This window comes from Ascidia mentula, chromosome 7 (genome assembly GCF_947561715.1).
Source record: "Ascidia mentula chromosome 7, kaAscMent1.1, whole genome shotgun sequence".
Taxonomy (NCBI): domain Eukaryota; kingdom Metazoa; phylum Chordata; class Ascidiacea; order Phlebobranchia; family Ascidiidae; genus Ascidia; species Ascidia mentula.
Genome location: NC_138572.1, coordinates 863,394 through 881,853, shown reverse-complemented (window position 1 = coordinate 881,853; position 18,460 = coordinate 863,394). Strand labels below are relative to the sequence as shown.

Genomic DNA, 18,460 nt, shown 5'->3' with positions numbered 1-18,460 from the left:
TAGTGATTTAAGAAAACTTCCGCCATGTTTGTTTTAATAAACTTGTCCCTGTTTCAGATTTCCTCGTAGATTTACAGGAAGTTGACGAAATATTTAGAGATGAAATCGCCCTCTCTTGTCCTCGGGTGTTGGATTTCAACCAAACCCCACTGAAGATTTCGGATGTTTTCGCTCTCGCGGATTTCCTCCCACGGATTCGAGAACCCGGTTTGTTGCTGGGGTTGCTGGGATGCGAACTTAATTCCGAAACTTTCAACATGATCTTTGAAGCGATTTTGAAGATGGGACCCAAGGTTGGTTTTCATTATTTTGAGAATAAATATTTGTTTAAATCCATGATATTTTTATAAAACTTACTTTTTTTAATCAAAAGTGAAAACATGGAGTTAATTTTAATCCGGTTTTAAGAAAAAAAATCTGTTTGAAAAAAGTTTGAAACAAAGATTTCCGACCAACTTTTATATTTTAAATAGTTGAGAAAACTCGTCCTGACTTCCAACAAGTTTGAACGAAAAGATGTTGGAAATATTTGTCGGATTCTCCCTAAAGTGGATGAGGAGTTGGTGCTGTTTCGATGCGGATTCGATTCCGAATCTATTCAAGTCTTGAGAGAAGAGATTAAAAAACTGAAAAACCCGGTAAGAATTTGTTTAATTTAAATTTGCTTTAAAACATGGTTTTGTTAATTTTGATGAAATTGAAAGTTTTGCGATTTTTTTCAGCCGAAAGTTGAGGGTTTGCATCGTCAGTAAATATTCCTTCCTCTCATCCGAAGACTCCAGTGGTCCGGATTGAAACGAAACACGAGACTTCCAGAATTATTTGTTTTTTTGTGATTTGTTCAAAATAAATGTTTTTTACTGTAAATAAAATTGCTGCGAAATACATAAAGTGAAATATGTCTGGAGCAGAAAGTGAGACGAAAGTTTTCCGACATTTTTATTCCAGTTTTCAGAAGAAAGAATACCAGGGGTTGTTTGTAGAATAGAATGTTGTCATGTAGGAACGTAACAGACGGATCTACTTGGTCTTGGAATAAAATTAAAACTTCAACTGTCTCAAAATGTCTTATTTTTGAATGTATTGGTTTTAAATGGAAGAAATCTCATTGCAAATGAAGAGTGAAATTCCCACAAACTGACAACGCCCATGAATCAAGTTCCAAGAGAATAGGTTGGTTAATGAAGTAAGTGTATGTCTTGTATTGGTCTGTTGTACACAAATACTTATTTGCAGTTTAGTTGTGCTGTTTAAAAGTTAGTCGTTGGGTTTATTTTTAAATGAATCCTCGAGTCAAAGCAAATAAAAAAAAATCCTAGAATAAATTTTATTCAAAATCCAAATAAAAAAATAATGAGAACAATTTATTGGCTCCGAAAAACATCACTAATCCACGCAATGAATTGTTGCTGGAAGAAGTTCTCGTCATCATGCTGACCCCAAACTAAATTATTGTATAAATTTTTTCAACAGAAATCATATTAAGTGAGTTGCAGACTGGACGACTGGGCCAATGTGATGATCTGTTAGGTCTCATCAGTGCAGCTTGATGTTGGCTTATGACAATCTTGCTCGCCAAACAACCAGTCGAAGATTTCCACAAAAAAATGGGTGCAAACCTCCAAAGACAATCAAGGTGAAACCCCATGTCCATGTAAAAGCTGAAACCAGTGGTGCTGTCTTTGCGACGCAAACCAATCCCGAACGCATGTAAAACTACTGAAGTATGAACTTATGATCACTTGGCATGCCATGAATATTAACTTCATGTGCCAGGGGTTGCTGACCCCTCCATAGAGCGTTGCCAGGGAATCTGCCACAACCTCTAAATACTGTAGAAGATAATGAAAATTGTATGTTATCGCTTTTGTTTGTTTAACCAACATTCGTTCATTAATGCACGTCACTCTTTAATTCGCCAAGTCATGATACTCGTGCGTTATAAATCTGATAAGCCCGCTCTAGCACGTGAGACAAATTCATCTTGGCCAGCTTAGTAGCAGCGGACGTTTCCGCTGACCAAAGCCTTATGATTTTTATATAATCTACGTTTGTTTATGACATTTTTACCCGGTCAACACGCCTGAAAGTTATTCGATATAATTGACCGCTTGGGCTGTAAAGCCAGACAGTTTCTAAAATCGTAACATTGAACATTTGTACTGTCTCAACGCCAATTGGATTTACTCGACCTTCGTCATTGAAATTGCATCTTTTATTGTGAGTATTCGAATGTCTTACTAATTTTAATACAACCCAGTAATTACTAATTGCACAGTGTTGGAGTCTTTTTGGAGTTATAGTTAGGTTTTGTGTTACCTCTGAGTAAAACATAGCACAAAACCTACAATACTCACTCTATGTGATTTATAAACCCTTATTTTTAATCAAATGTTTGTTCTGTTTACAATATGAGCATGGATATATGCAAAACAGTAGAAGCAAGTAACAACCTGGTTATATGGAAAACACATTGTTACTTTCACCCCATACTTTAATCTTGGCAGGGCCAGATTTTATCAAAACATCAAAGAGGTCAATGACTTTACTGACTGCTTTGTATGCCAGGACAAAGAGGTCTAGAGTCACTGAATTAGATGATTGACCAACACAACGAATCCCAGGAAATTTTGATCTGAAAAAGATGTCGCAAGTAAACAAGTTGGGTCCCACAATCTGTATTTAACTTTGTTGCATATAAATTTAAATGAACGATATACAGAAAACTTCTGTGATATTTTTACCTAGATGTTGATATTGCTATATTATCACAAGTGTGTGTAACTATGCCCTTATACCATTATTTTGCTGCATAAACTTTTCTTATATTAACACAAGTACTAGCCTAATTTCTTGTAGCATTATAAAGACAGCAAATGTTTCTCGTTTCATTACATTAAAACCATGTTATGTTTGGCTGTCATTATTATGCATTTGTTTGAGATTTGCCGAGTTTTGGTGGTACTCTAGTTACTGGTCGCCAGTGCTCCCAAACCTTTGTCAAAATATCATTGTTTTCATTTTTTTTTGAAAAATCCTTTTTCATTTATCCACCAGGTTGCAGTGAAGAGTAAAACATCAACAAGGCAACATCAGAAATATCATGACCTCTAATTTTCACAAGGTCACCAACAACATGCCTGCCCTACATTGAATCCTTGTAGTTGATGCAAAAAAGGTTAGATTGACTTTGTTAATAAAGAAAGAGCAAACCCATTTTTGATTGGTTCTTTATACAGACTAAAACATATTAGATGTGACGATTTAGATTAAAAAGGTCTGACTGCAGTTGTTGTTTCACAAATTTATTGCAAGAAATACACAAAAGTGTTCAAAAGCAAAATATCTAAGAAAAAAACGTTTTTTCTAAAACTGTTTTACAAACATGGATGCTTTTGATTGCAAAGTCATTAAATACCAGTGTTGTTTTTGCAGAGTCATAGCGATGCCAACTTGAGGATTGGAAAATAACGACTGGAAATAATGGAGTTGTTGTAAACACAAATACTTCTCTGCAAGGATATCCTGGGTAAAAAACACCCAAATTGTAATATTAGAAGTTAAACACACTCTGATAGAATGCAATCTTACTCATAACAGAATATGATAATGAAAGATGACAAACATGCGGTAAGCAGTATTGCTTTTAATCAACACAAAAAGTTATACTATTTTATAAGTTCACGAAATTTTTGTTCCAGTTTTCAGATGAAAGAATACCAGGGGTTGTTTCTAGAATAGAATGTTGTCATGTAGGAATGTGAAAGACGGATCTACTTTGTCTTGGAATGAAATTAAAACTTCAACTGTCGCAAAATATCTTATTTTCAAATGTATTGGTTTTGAATGCAAGAAATCTCATTGCAAATGAAGAGTGAAATTCCCACAAACTGACAACGTCCATGAATCAAGTTACAAGAGAATATGTTGGTTAATGAAGTAAGTGTATGTCTTGTATTACTCTGGTTTACAGAAATGCGAATTTAAAATTTGGTTTTGTCCAGTACAAAAATTAAGTTAGGGCCAGATAGTAAAAATGCTATGCCCATGGAATAAAACTTATCAGACATGGAGGCAAAAACATTAAATAATACAAAACAATTCTCCGCACAAATGTTGACGTTCACCAAAACACGTGTCCAGCAACCAATTTGACCAGAATGTGTAGATCTGGACCATTCATTTGGCTGTAAATACAGCCAAGTTTCAGCTGCGTTTAGTTGCAATGTTTTTTAACACCCATCAGCACCAAGTAACTACCTGACTTAAAACACCCCAAACCACACTGAACTGTCCGAAACATGCTTAACTTCACCCTAGCAGCAGTGCATACATGCTCATTTACCCAAAACATTGATCCCCAGTGCTTTATTATGTAATCTTTGTATTGTGACAGAGGCAAACAAGGGTGGGCATTTCCCACAAACAAAACTTATTTTCATAGAAAATCAGATATGCGGCCTTAACAAAAGCTTCAAATAATCCAGATATTTTTGCAGATCTTCATCAAGATTAAAGTTGCTCATTTTCCATCTTGAATTCTGGATTTTTCTGCTTCAACCACGCATTTCTACAACAAACCACTTTCCTATTGCATGTTTGTTCGTAACTGCACTTTTCTCTGTAACATTGTAATTTGTGACATCAGTTAAATATCGTACCCCCCAGTTATGCATTTCCTTACATAAGCTAGCCTCAGCATTGATTTGGTGATGAAGTCCCCGAAGTTTTTTTAACCAATAAGATTAATTGTCCAGGGGTGGGTGGTTATCAAATCCATGTTAGCCTCCAATTCACCCAATCGGAGGATGCAAAAGCTTGGTATAACCTAATTATGGAAGAGATCACCCTTACTATTGAACCTATCTTTATAAACTGGGCAATCATTTGGGTAAAAATCTTCAGTTGTGGAAACATTTCATTCTGCACAAATTTTGGCATTTTTTAAAATAGAATGCTATGAAAGCAATAGGCCAGCTAGGATTTTATATCGCACAATCTCAAAATCAAAACGTTTTCTTCACAATCCGATTGTATGGTGTATCTTGTTGGGGCATAACATTGTGTGTGTAAGTTGGTTTATTAGCTGTCTAAAGTTCTAAAAGAAATCTCGGAAACAGCGGATTATGGCCACTGACTCGATAATCTTTGCGGTTTTATCAGTGCCCATACCTTTCTATTTCTTTTGTGTATTGTTCATCTGCGAGGTTGTTTAAGCGTGAAATGCACATGATTTAAATATAAATTTACCGTTCTCTAAGAGTAGTCACTACCACCCAGTTCTTATGAGAAGCGACCCTTTCAGATCTGCTTTAAACCGACTGTGGCCGGAGATTGGTCAATGTAGGGTGATGATGGAAAAGTGGTGACTAAGGAAGAGCTAATGGGAATGTGGCGAGGAGCTCACAAATGCAACACCTGCTAACTTGCATCCTTGAGACGGGCAAGTGTGTCAAACACTCCAGAAAAGTGTTTCTTAACTGGTGGGAAATAAAATAAAAAAGGTTAAGAACCACTGCTCCAAAACATGTGTGAATCAGTGGCGTGGTATGACACGAGAAGAAGATTAGCTGTCGTTGGGTCATTGAATATAATTCTTTTGTAGGGAAATGTAAAAGGTACAAAATCAATCGATCACAAGCTTACTCTCATTTCTATCCGTTCAGTTCATAAATATGAACAAGCTACATTTCGCTCAAAACATAATTTGTATAACTGCTCGGAAAGTAATGCGTATTGAATGACCACATCGCATTGTCAATAAACAATAACAGCCGTTGAATTCTACAGCAACGGCACTGACATATGTGGGAATCGCATGTGTTGACCCCAACATGAACCATAACATATCTGGGACATCGGTTGTGGGAATAAAACCAACAAGGAATTTGCACAAGAGTTGGCTTTGCCTTAAAAATGATGAAGGAAAAATGTCTGTATTTCTATGAAGAAAAGGCGGAATTGCAATTGGTTATGCATGGGTGCCAGTGTTAAGGTTGAATGAGCACAGATATACGAGTTGTTGCTATGGCGATTTTGAGTGTTCTTTTGGCAGTTTCTATGTGGTTTTGGGGAGTTTTAGTTAGCTAGTCAATGGATTTTGTTGTAACTGCTTAAAACAGCAACAAAATATTGAGGTGAATTTTACGGAAAAAATAAACAACTGCATCAAATGCATATTGTACATTGTAACATATGTCAGAGAAACCATCAGTAATTGTATTGCGCAATGTTTTGTGTGCAGCATTGCACAAGTATTGCGTAATCTATTATGTTCAGCTTTGCACAAGCATTTGAAAGCCCCGTTACCAGATGCATTGAATGTTTCGCAGCTTCCGACCCAAGTGTAAACATAATCCCATAATGTGACCCACATGATTAACCGTCGATTGAGTAAAGTTATTCATTCCACATCCTGTTTACCACATAAAATGTTCTCCTATGCTTATGTAACACTACACCTATGTTCTTGTCAGATACTAACCCAAGTGATGTGTAACGGCTCGTGACTAAACTAACCAATAAGCTTCCGATAACCCAAGTTTAAATAGTCATGTGCGCCTGTTAATTGGGCCTTTTAAAGCTCTCCATCCTGTGAGCTGATTGGTCAATAATGTCATGTGATATCATGAGCCGCTTGAAGTAATATAATACAAGAACATAGGTGTGATGTGACATAAGCATAAGAGAACATTTTATGTGGCAAACAGGATGTTGAATGAATCACTTTACTCAAGAACAGTCTATTGATTAATCATTTAGGTCACATTATATGGTTATGTTTACACTTGGAAGTTGCGAAATATCCAATGCATCTGGTAACGGGGCTTGCAAATGCTTGTGCAAAGCTACAAATGAAATAGAATGCTGCACACAAAACATTACGCAATAAAAGTAGTGGTTTCTCTGACGTATATGTTACAAGATTTACAGTTGTGATATTTCATTACAAATTAATAGCATTTCCTTATTCCAAACCTGCCTCAATGCTTTCTTACTTTTTAAAGCAAACAATATCCAACAAATTTCAACAACACCCAGCACCTTTCTGACTTAAAAAACTGGAAATCATTCTAAAATTGCCCAAAGCTCAATATCGCCTTCGCAACATTTTGTGTATCAGTGCTCATTCAACCTTAACACTGGCACCCATGCATAACCCATATGTTAACCAGGTTTCGAAAAGGGTGTTTCCAGCCCCGGTCCTCCATTAAAATGCTTGTGTGAATTGCACGCCAACTTAGTCCATTTCAACGTTTAGAAAGAAAAAATTAACAAACAGTAATTTCCCATGTATTGCCGCAGTGGATTGACATTAAATATCACAAAATATTCTCGCATTCTTAGCTTATGTTTTATCACATTTCATACGCCCGCATAAACTTCCAGATTACATCTTTCTGACGTCATAAACCACATGTGACCGATTTTAGCCAATCCCTTCACGGTTGAGACATGTGACCGATTTTAGCCAATCCCATCACGGTTGAGACATGTGACCGATTTTCGCCAATCCCTTCACGGTTGAGACATGTGACCGCTTTTAGCCAATCCCTTCACGGTCAAGTGCCACACCCGAAGCATTTTTTGGGGAGAAATTGCGATGGTTTAGGTTGGGGCTTAGATTAGGGTTAGTGTTGGTCTAGAGTTGGGTTTAACGCTGCCTGTAACCTTTGAATTTAATTTTATGCTTGACATGTTTCGTTAAGTGCGAAATGCTTGGAGTTAACTAGTCGAAAAAGCCAAAGATAATCATACTAATGCACACGTTACAAACACTACTGTGCTCTGATGCCACTTCATACATAATTAAACTGATGATTATTACTGATAATTACACATTTACCGGGCTTCGCATTGTCTGACTACTGTAATCACAGTTGTTGTGCATGCCATTCTGGAAATTCAAGCCAGGGATTAATGCAGCTACCTTATCTGTAGCAACCGACTCATTTGTACCTTTAGCCATGCGCTAGATAGTAATGGCATTCTATAACCTGTAGTTTAGAGTTTTAATGTGATAAATTTCCGCATTTTGCTGCTGATCAGTTCTTCCTTTGCGGGGATGCTGTGTGTGTTGCGCGTAATTTTATGCATGTTTCTTGCAGTATGAGCGTTTTGTATTAGTATATATGTAAGAGCTTGTTTTTATTTGTAACAGGGGAAGTATTATTAAACATAACATCCTCAAACACTCTTGGTAAAATGGCAAGCAGCAATGAGATAGAAAAAGAAGTTCGGGAATGGATTGAATACAACACCAAATTAACTTGTCCAGAAGCAGGAGTTGAAGCAAGTTTTTTTTCCGTTGTTACAACAAAAGTCCAAATAAATTTTTACTGTCATTAGGGCAACTCCATACTATTTATGCCAGAGGACTCGTTAAGGGTTGCGGGCATTATATATATCAGGCCAGCCAACCAACCAATGACTTGATATATGAATATATTTGAAGAAGAAACTATTGATGCCCATGCATGTACAATAGATTTTTAAATAATTTGATAAACTAGCCGACTTAATCCGTACAATATACAATTAATATTTTTGTTTGTATTTCATTTAAGGCCCCGCGACCTGCATGACGTAATAATACCAAGTTATGACATATTAATTAGCGTAACTTGTGAAACTACAAAGAATATTGTCTGGTATTCTTGTGTGATACATATTGTTGATGGTTCCGCTTTTGCTAGTTCGAATAGATTATGCTGGGTGCGGTTATATCCGTTCACGTGATATACCGTTTACTAAGGCATCAATTTACGTTCAATATGTTGTTAACACTACACTTGCAGGGAATACAAGCATGGCTCAAAGACGGGACAGTTTTATGTAAATTGATAAATGAATTGCAGCCAAACTCTGTCAAAGAAATCAGCACTGTGGTAAACGTTGTTCACGATGTGTTACTGTCATTTGCCACGTTTATAACGGCCAGTATTTTCTGTTTAATATGGGCAATTTCTTACCTGCAAATGGACAATATTAATGCATTTTTGGACGCTTGTGTAAAGTTTGGTGTGAATAGAGCAAATATGTTCGAGGTATGTCCGTTTGCCTACTTGAGAAAAGTTTACGGTAAATGTGAAAGATTTCTAAACGAAGTGGTTACTTTTGCAGACAGCAGACTTGATTTCCTCCCACGGATTCGAGAACCCGGTTTGGGGCTGAGGTTGAAGGAATGCGGATTTAATTCCGAAACTTTAAACATGATCTGTGAAGCGATTATGAAGATGGGACCCAAGGTTGCTTTTCATTATTTTAAGAAAAAATATTTGTTTAAATCCATGATAATTTTATAAAACTTACTTTTTTTAATCAAAAGTGAAAACATAGAGTTAATTTTAATCCGGTTTTAAGAAACAAAATCTGTTTCAAAAAAGTTTGAAACAAAGATTTCCGATCAGTTTTTATATTTTCAATAGTTGGGAAATCTCGACCTGAGTGGAAACAAGTTTGAACGAAAAGATGTTGGAAATATTTGTCGGATTCTCCCTAAAGTGGATGAGAAGTTGTGGCTGGATGGATGCGGATTCGATTCCGAATCTATTCGAGTCTTGAGAGAAGAGATTAAAAAACTGAAAAACCCGGTAAGAATTTGTTTAATTTATATTTGCATTAAAACATGGTTTTGTTAATTTTGATGAAATTAAAAGTTTTGTGATTTTTTTTCAGCCGGAAGTTGAGGGTTTGGATCGTCAGTAAATATTCCTTCCTCGCATCCGATGGAGACTCCAGTGGTCCGGATTGAAACAAAACACGAGACTTTCATAATTATTTGTGTTTTTTTGTGATTTGTTCAAAATAAATGTTTTTTACTGTAAATAAAATTGCTGCGAAATATATAAAGTGAAATATGTCTGGAGCAGAAAGTGAGACGAAAGCTTTCCGACATTTTTATTCCAGTTTTCAGAAGAAAGAATACCAGGGGTTGTTTGTAGAATAGAATGTTGTCATGTAGGAACGTAACAGACGGATCTACTTGGTCTTGGAATAAAATTAAAACTTCAACTGTCTCAAAATATCTTATTTTTGAATGAATTGGTTTTAAATGCAAGAAATCTCATTGCAAATGAAGAGTGAAATTCCCACAAACTGACAACGTCCATGAATCAAGTTACAAGAGAATAGGTTGGTTAATGAAGTAAGTGTATATGTCTTGTATTGGTCTGTTGTACACAAATAATTACTTGCAGTTTAGTTGTGCGCTGTGTTAATGTTGGTTGCTGGGTTTATTTAAAAATGAATCCTCGAGTCAATCCAGATAAGAGAAAATCATAGAAGAAATTTTACCTAAAATCTGAATAAAAAAATTAATGAGAACAAATTGTCGGCTCCAAAAACCATCACTAATCCACACAATGAATTGTTGCTGGAAGAAGTCCTAGTCATCATGCTGACCCCAAACTAAATTAATTTGTAACTTTTGTCAACAGAAATCATATTAAGTGAGTTGCAGACTGGACGACTGGGCGAATGTTTTGATCTGTTAGGTCTCATCAGTGCAGCTTGATGTTGGCTCGTGACAATCTTTCTCGCCAAACAACCAGTCGAAGATTTCCACAAAATCTGGATGCAAACCTCTGAAGACAATCGAGGTGAAAACCCTATGTCCATGTAAAAGCTAAAACCAGTGGTGCCGTCGGGCTCCATGTCACAGTAAATTATATATATATATGCAGGGCTTGTGAAATTTTCTGGAAAAGATAGTTGAATTTTTTGGGGAATTTAAGCTTATACCAGTGGTTCTTAACCAGTGTCAGTGCAGCAGGGGCCAGCAACATTTTCAACATTACGCGTGTGTTTATAAATTATGTACGTGCAAACCAGAGTATGTTGCCCTTATCTTGTTACCGCTGTGTTGCCACCACCTCATTACTTATATCATTATATAAATTTTATTGTGTAAATTTGTGCAATTCTTTGGCATTTATCTTTTTGACGTATCTTTGCGACGCAAGCCAATCCCGAACGCATGTAAAAGTACTGAAGTATGCACTGATAAATCACTTGGCATGCCATGAATATTAACCTCATGTGCCAGGGGTTGCCGACCCCCTCCATAGAGCGTTGTCAGGGAGTCTGCCACAACCTCTAAATACTCACTCTAAGTGATTTATAAACCCCTATTTTTCAAAAAATGTTTGTGCAGTTTACAATATGAGCATGGATATATGTAAAACAGTAGAAGCAAGTAACAACCTGGTTATATGGAAAACACATTGTGACTTTTACCCCATATTTTAATCTTGGCAGGAACAGATTTATCAAAACATCAAAGAGGTCAATGACTTTTCTGACTGCTTTATATGCCAGGACAAAGAGGTCTAGAGTCACTGAATTAGATGATTGACCAGCACAACGAATCCCAGGAAATTTTGATCTGAACAAGAGGTCGCATTCAAAAAAGTTGGGTTGCCACAAGCGGTATTTAACTTTGTTGTACGTAAATTTCAATGAAAGAAATACTGAAAACTTATGTGATACTTTTTCCTTGGTATTGATATTGCTATATTATCACAAGTGTGTGTAACTTTGCCTATATAACATTATTTTGCTGCATAAACTTTACAACAGTAATTTCTTGTAGCATTATTAGACAACTATTTTTTTTGTTTTATTACATTAAAACCATGTTATGTTTGGCAGTCATAATCATGCATTTGTTTGAGATTTGCCAAGTTTCAGTGGTACTCTAGTTGCGGGTTGCCAGTGGTCACAAAACCTTTCATTTTTCATTTATCCACCAGGTTGCACTGAAGAATAAAACATCACCAAGGCAACATCAACAATATTCAAATCCCTGTGTGGTCAAAACAAACACACAAAAAATGTCATGACCTCTAATTTTCACAAGGTCACCAACAACATGCCTGCCCTACATTGAATCCTTGTAGTTGGTGCAAAAAAGGTTAGAACGACTTTGTTAATAAAGAAAGAGCAAACACATTTTTGATTTTGTGTTGACCCCTACATTTGTTAAGTGGAATTTAATAAAAGTATGTGCTGGATGGCTCTTTATGCAGACTAAAACATATTAGATGAAACCAAGCAGTTTAGATTAAAAAGGTCTGACTGTAGTTGTTGTTTCTCGAATTTATTGACAAAAGCAAAAGAACCATCAAGAAAAACGTCTTTATCTAAAACTCTTCTACAAACATTTTTGAATGCAAACCTGTAAATACCTGTGATGTTTTTGCAGAGTCATTAAATACCTGTGCTGTTTTTGCAGAGTCATAGCGATGCCAACCTAAGGATTGGAAAATAACACAGGTTACTGTTCACTTTTTCAATTTCAACAGGTTTCCATACATTGGAGACATCCACTAACATGCTGTAAACCCCACACTTGACATTACCTTCTTACAGCTTCACATTGTGTTAAATTCAGCTCAAATGTAAGTGTTTCTTGTGTGCAATCTGTTTCATAAAGAGGATTGATTCGCTCATGTTTTCTTGATTAACTTTTAAAACAACAAATAGTATTATTGAGCTGTTTCCATGGTGACAGGTTAACCAATGAGACCAGCGATCGGGGCCTGGGGTGGGTGGTTACAGGTTACTACAAATCAAAGGATTGACACGACCTAATTATTGAAGAGGGAAACCTCACTATGTGATCATTCCCAACTATACTGTTGCAAATCATTCAAGTGGAAAGTCTACGGGGACAATGTCGTTCTACACAGGATCTCACTTTTCTAAATTTGAATATTCTCCCAAATAATCAGTATGTCAGCTTGGATTTTAGTACACAATCACAATTTTATTCAAATGTAATCCATGTACTTTCCTGTTCCATTACTAACCTATTTCTATGTTTGCAGTCAATTTATGCAGTCAACGTGTTTGCCTTTTGGACAAAACCAGTTTTCATCACAATGTGAGTATGGAATATCTGGTTGGCGCATGCGGGATGCAGGAAGTTTTCTATGTTTCTGGACATAATTGTTTATTGGGGTAATGCTAAAAGGTGAAATTATACAAAGCACATGTTACTTGAAAACTTTTCGGTGTGGTACAAACTTACCCTATTTCTTTTATCTTTATGTATTAACACTGCACAAGATACAAGTGACATCCATGACAACAGTAATGAAAGTGAAAATCGTATTTCATTTTTACAAAAATAAACTAATCACTATTTTCCAAAAAAATAGCCACCAGTGGCGCCAATGAGCATATTCGTCCATGAGAATTGCAGTCGCCTACTTGGCTGTTTGAGCCTGACAATGTTTACTGCAGTAAGAGTGGAAATTTTCTTTTTCCACTGTTAGCTACTGTATGGTTAAATCGAGTCATTCTTGCTTATCTAAACATATTTCCACAAACAATTTCCAATCTTGTTTTTCAGAACGACGGCACTTAACATAAACCATCACACAATCTGGGAAATTACAAGTTGGGGCATCGGTTGTGGAAACGTAAACAAACCTGGGATTTACACGAGGGTGTCAAGCTTTGTTCGATCTTATCGGATTCTTGGTTAATATTACCAACATTATTGATTGAGACTGCGCCGGTTTTTGTGTGTTTTTTTGGATTTTTTGTTGTGATTTTGACAGTTTTATAGTTCAAAAAACCAACAAGGCATTTAATTGACCAGGATGAAATAATTTTGAACAAATCATCGTTTACAAGGTTTGTAATTGCGCCCCAAAAACTACTTCTAAACATTTCTAAATAATATAACAAAGTACAGTGTATAGACAGGATGGCCGAGTTGTCTAAAGTACTGCGACCTGAACACAGCACGTTTATTATGTACTGTACTTATTTGAGATGGGGAAAGTTTACCAAAACAGCACAATAAATTTGTTTACGCCTGTAACAATTGCTAACCTTGAATGGAAAAGCTTTCATGCTTTCCATTTACTAAATATAGTGAAGGCATTTGTAATACTCAGGAAGAAAGAAATCCTGTAAAACCAGTTACTTTAATGCATTCTTTTTCAAAAGTCCTTTTACCTAAAATGCTATGTTCTTCAGATGTATTTGTGATAAACTCTACCACCGCACCAACTGAACTATCGAAGGATGTGGCAAACCATCTAACATGTTTATGTAAGTGCAATTTATCATATCTGACAATACAATATTAAACCAAACTAAAGTAGTTTTTACAAGACAATATTTTTTTCAAACAAATCTCACGTAAATATTTCCTTTACCTACAGGTTTTGGACGACGAGGTGGCCAAGTGGTTAAGGCGATGGATCACTAATCCATTATGCTGTGCACGCATTTCCAAAAGTTTTCTTTGCTTGCACGAGTCCGGAGGGGTTTAAACATTTTCCTTGCCTCAACCCTAGCTGTGAGTTGCAGTTCAGTGGCGGTATACGTTATTGTTCAATAGTTTTGTGAATTAATCACGTTAGTTATCTGACAATACATAGTTAGTTATCTGACTTAATCTTGCATGCCTCGTGTTATTACACTAGTAAATTAATCAAGCGACATAGAAAACATATTTACACAGCATAGAAAAGCAGCGATATAACGACCGTTAATAGCTTGATAAGCAAACTATCACCCAAACATATATTTTAGTAGGAAGAAACTCAAACCACCTCCATAACAGTACAGTCCGTCTGGGTTACTACAGGTCACTAGTGTAATAACACGAGGCATGCAAGATTAAGTCAGATAACTAACAATGTACTTCACAAAAACATTATTTTGGCATGAACAAACCATTTTCAAAAAGAATCAGCAAGAATCAAAAGTTCGTATGTTTTAGTGCCTTCTTTTGGTTCATCCGCTAGACGGCGCTGTCAAACCATTCCAAATTTAAATGTGCCATTGGTCGATGGGAAAGGTTACAATAAATTGAACGAACTTTCAACTTACTGCAGCAAGTTCTGTAATAAATCCGGAGTCGGTATTTCACAAGCTTTTCAATCGATATATTCTTATGTATATGTATCGCCTATGCTTCTAAACATCATCAGTATAGCTTATTCAAGTAGAATGTGTTTCTGTTGGGTATATTGCTATCAGGAGATTATCATATTACAAACTATCATACTGCAAAACATTGAATTGAATAAACTTGCTGGTTGTAATGGTTTCGCTTTGTATGTAACACACAGCTAATCATCAAGAACGGACCAACTGGAAATGAATGGAGTGCAAGGCCCTTTTGTCGTCTGGGTAGGGCAAGATTAAGCAGAGGGACTAAGTTTCAAATCATTATTCGTATTCACACCATATCCATCATGATATATTACAACGGAGCTCTTACCTACGTCTTACCGTAAGCTTACGTTATTTTGTTATTGTATACAATATAGTGCAAAATATATATGTATTGCCTATGCCTAAATGTTGGGTCGAAAAAGTAATGCATTTGTAACTAGAAAAGAATGGATAATGCTTTCTACCAAAAGATAACTGGCTTTGTGATGTGTAAAGACAATTTATATTCAATACTTCTAATACTAATTGCTGAATATTCAACAATGTTAACTCTTTTCGGAAAAAGTTGGAGATTTTAATAGATTTTCATGTAGTTGCTCTCTTGCATTTAAAATTACGAGAAGATTGCCTTCCATTGGAGAAACCAACCACATTGCTCTTTACAACTCGCAAAGGACGGAACATTTTCGGCTTTTAACTGACCAAGATTTAGGTTAGTTGTACGAAGTTTTCCACAATTTATCACGGGGATGCACAACTCGGTCAAGCGTGTCATTTGTGTTGTAAACTTTATGATCAAAACTCATGAAAAGTATTTTTTTGGACAATATTACAACCTAAAAATTACGAGAGGGATTTGAACGCTTGTATCACTATGCCATGAAACATTTTTATTCATGTAGAGTATACGTCGTATATCCCCATATGACTTCAAATACTAAAAAAAACGTAAGGCAATATGCACACAATACACAGTTGTTAGGAATATATGTTTCGCCCTGTGGGCATCATCAGTTCCCTGAAAGTAAACACAGCAATAACATGATGTAAAAAACGTCTCATCGACATCCAGGCTGATCGTGTTGTTTAAAGCCAGTGCTTTGTGTTCGTATATTCCCAGGTAGAAAACTGCAAGAAGAATCTTGCGGTGAAGCCAACACCGACATTCCTGTTCCGGCTTTCTGTCCTGAGGTCAAAGACGGATTGAGAATAGTGGAAGGGGTCAACGCTAACCCCGGGAGTCAGCCTTGGGGTCCACAGACCTCCTATGAACAATAATGCTTCCAGCTATCAAGTTCATTTTGTACGTAAGGATATCACGAAATATGGTCTTCAAAAATTTAATTGTTGGTATAGAGTGCCATAGAGTTAAAACAAATTACCATGGGAACCATTTCCATGGTTACAGGTTCACCAATGAGACGATCGTTCGGGTGGGCGATTACTACAACCGTGACGGACTCCAATTCAGCCAATCAGAGGGCGTAGAGGATTCACGTGACCTAGATATTGAAGAGGTTTACAGACATCCTTACTACTCGTATCATTCGAGTCCAACCAACGACTTGGCGTTGATTAAATTGAGACAATGCGTTTCATTCAAGTAAGATAAATTCACAAGGGACCTGGTACATTCCAAATTAGAATGCATTGCCTTGGTTTTACACAACGTAAACGTAATACGCCCGAAGCAAGGAGTTATTAAATATCATGTGGAGATATCAGTGTTTCATTTTAAACTTATTTCTATGGTTGCAGTCGATTTGTGCGACCAGCATGTCTGCCTCTCGGGCAAAACCAGTTTTCGTCACAATCTCGATGTGGAATATCTGGGTGGGGGGCGCATGGTCCCAGACACTGTAAGTTTTTTTTGTTTTTCTGTGCATGAGTCGCTTTATCAGATGTTTATCGACAGTTACGTCATTAGATAAGGGTTTTTGAATAAAACGGTAAAAACTGGAATGCTGGACTTTTTTTCAAACATGTTTCAAAATTGCCTTTCCATCCGCCTGCCTGCAAATGTAGGCGATGCATTCGATGCAGCTTATAATCATGTAATGCAGCACTGATGATAAACACATGTCGTGTTTGAAATGTCTGTTTAACAATTTAGGTTTTGGCTTCTAATTCAAGGTTATTCACTTCATTATTTTGCACCTTGCCAAAGGTTTTTGAAATCTTCAAGTTCCTTTTCCCAAATCTTTCCTCAAACCGATACGGAAGCCTCTCTAACACCTGCGCGTTGTGAATTAAAATTTGTATTCTGTCGGTACAATTTCATAGTACAGCGCATTCAATCTACGGTCGGTATATATAACATTTGTCAGTTACAACAACGAACACTGTGATGCGGTGTTGACGAAACTTGCAAAAGTCTTGCCAACCACAACCTTTAAGAATCACATCACAACATGCTTGTTGTTCGGCAGTTAACCCCATGGATTATCCACCCTGCCTCCAGCAGGCGCCAGTGAGCATATTTCCCAATGAGAATTGCAGCCGACTGCTCGGTGTTGACTACCTTAAGCACTCCATGATGTGCGCTGCGGTGAGAACAACAATTTTCAATACCCATGCTGCCTTTTAAAGTTAATCTATCAAACACCTCTTGCTTTCCTGTTTAGTTTAGAATGCAACGTTTTGTAATTTTTGTTGTTGTTGCGATTGTTCGATGTCTGTTTTAACTTTTGCATTTGCAGGTAGTTTTTTTGCCAGAAGCACTTGTGTATTTTTCGTTTTGTTTGTTCAGCAATTGAACCAAACGTACATTTTCGGTTATTATGACTCGAACGTGTAATATAAACACTTTAGGCAACTGTAAAAAAAATTTCCAACTTAGAAATCGCATTTTTTTATAAACTGTTGGCACTTTTATATTCCAGAAAGATGGCACTGACACGTGTCGGGGTGACAGTGGGGGTCCTTTGGCATGTTTAGACCCCAACACGACACGTTACAGTATCTGGGGTATCACAAGTTGGGGTATCGGTTGTGGAAACGTAAACAAACCTGGGATTTACACGAGGGTATCGAGCTATGTTCGTTGGCTTTACCTCAAAATGCGACTGAGACCAACTGATGAACAGTTTATGAGCGACGTTCGATCTTTCCGAGTGCTTGACAAATATTGCCAACATTACTGACTGTGTCTGTGTGCGTTGCTATTCTTGTATTACGATTTTTATTTGTGCTTCAAAAACTAAAGCATGTACATCACGCGTGATATTTTTTTTGAAACCTGGCATTAAGATGAAAACATCAATAACTAATGTTCGAAAGTTGTTTTTATACTCGACCAAATCCAAGAAAATATGTAAATTACTATTGATCATACGTGAATAAATCTTGACCAAAATCTCCATCAAAAAACATGAGCATAAATCAGTCGTGCTGACAAAATAGTTTGGACACGAGCATGACTACACAAAACCTGATTAAAATGTGAAGTGATTATATAATGAAATGTTTACAGCCTATGTAAACAACACAAAAAGGTACCCAATAGCTAAAAACAAGCGGCAAGGCTTTCAGCATTTCT

General features: G+C 36.6%; 2 protein-coding genes across 10 annotated transcripts; both read left to right on the top strand.

Annotated features, from left to right (window-relative positions):
• The first annotated feature begins 955 nt into the window (after positions 1-955).
• On the top strand, positions 956-18,425 carry LOC145909092 (testisin-like). Of its 8 annotated transcripts, XM_082996413.1 has the most exons (14): positions 956-1,186; positions 1,474-1,636; positions 11,260-11,430; positions 11,754-11,914; positions 12,236-12,733; positions 12,831-12,976; positions 13,358-14,067; positions 14,181-14,317; positions 14,744-15,634; positions 16,043-16,225; positions 16,331-16,525; positions 16,681-16,781; positions 17,352-17,470; positions 17,805-18,425. In XM_082996413.1, the coding sequence occupies exons 10-14, from the start codon at positions 16,200-16,202 to the stop codon at positions 18,063-18,065; spliced, it is 702 nt and encodes a 233-aa protein (XP_082852539.1). In that variant the 5' UTR covers positions 956-1,186; positions 1,474-1,636; positions 11,260-11,430; positions 11,754-11,914; positions 12,236-12,733; positions 12,831-12,976; positions 13,358-14,067; positions 14,181-14,317; positions 14,744-15,634; positions 16,043-16,199; the 3' UTR covers positions 18,066-18,425. The 8 variants fall into 8 exon arrangements, 1 of the variants encoding a protein (XP_082852539.1); XR_014403068.1 differs by lacking the exons at positions 11,260-11,430; positions 11,754-11,914; positions 12,236-12,733; ... (7 more) ...; positions 17,352-17,470; positions 17,805-18,425 and adding exons at positions 2,569-2,653; positions 3,058-3,178; positions 3,436-3,630; positions 3,702-3,939; positions 4,500-5,349; XR_014403067.1 differs by lacking the exons at positions 11,260-11,430; positions 11,754-11,914; positions 12,236-12,733; ... (7 more) ...; positions 17,352-17,470; positions 17,805-18,425 and adding exons at positions 2,569-2,661; positions 3,058-3,178; positions 3,436-3,630; positions 3,702-3,939; positions 4,500-5,349.
• LOC145908935 (uncharacterized) lies at positions 8,166-9,834 on the top strand. 2 transcript variants are annotated; one of them, XM_082996256.1, is made up of 4 exons: positions 8,166-9,047; positions 9,124-9,248; positions 9,429-9,593; positions 9,679-9,834. In XM_082996256.1, exons 2-4 carry the CDS (start codon positions 9,213-9,215, stop codon positions 9,706-9,708), a joined length of 231 nt encoding a protein of 76 aa, XP_082852382.1. In that variant the 5' UTR covers positions 8,166-9,047; positions 9,124-9,212; the 3' UTR covers positions 9,709-9,834. The 2 variants fall into 2 exon arrangements, with proteins under 2 accessions (XP_082852382.1, XP_082852381.1); XM_082996255.1 differs by having other exon boundaries at positions 8,166-9,248.
• Positions 18,426-18,460: the final 35 nt, after the last annotated feature.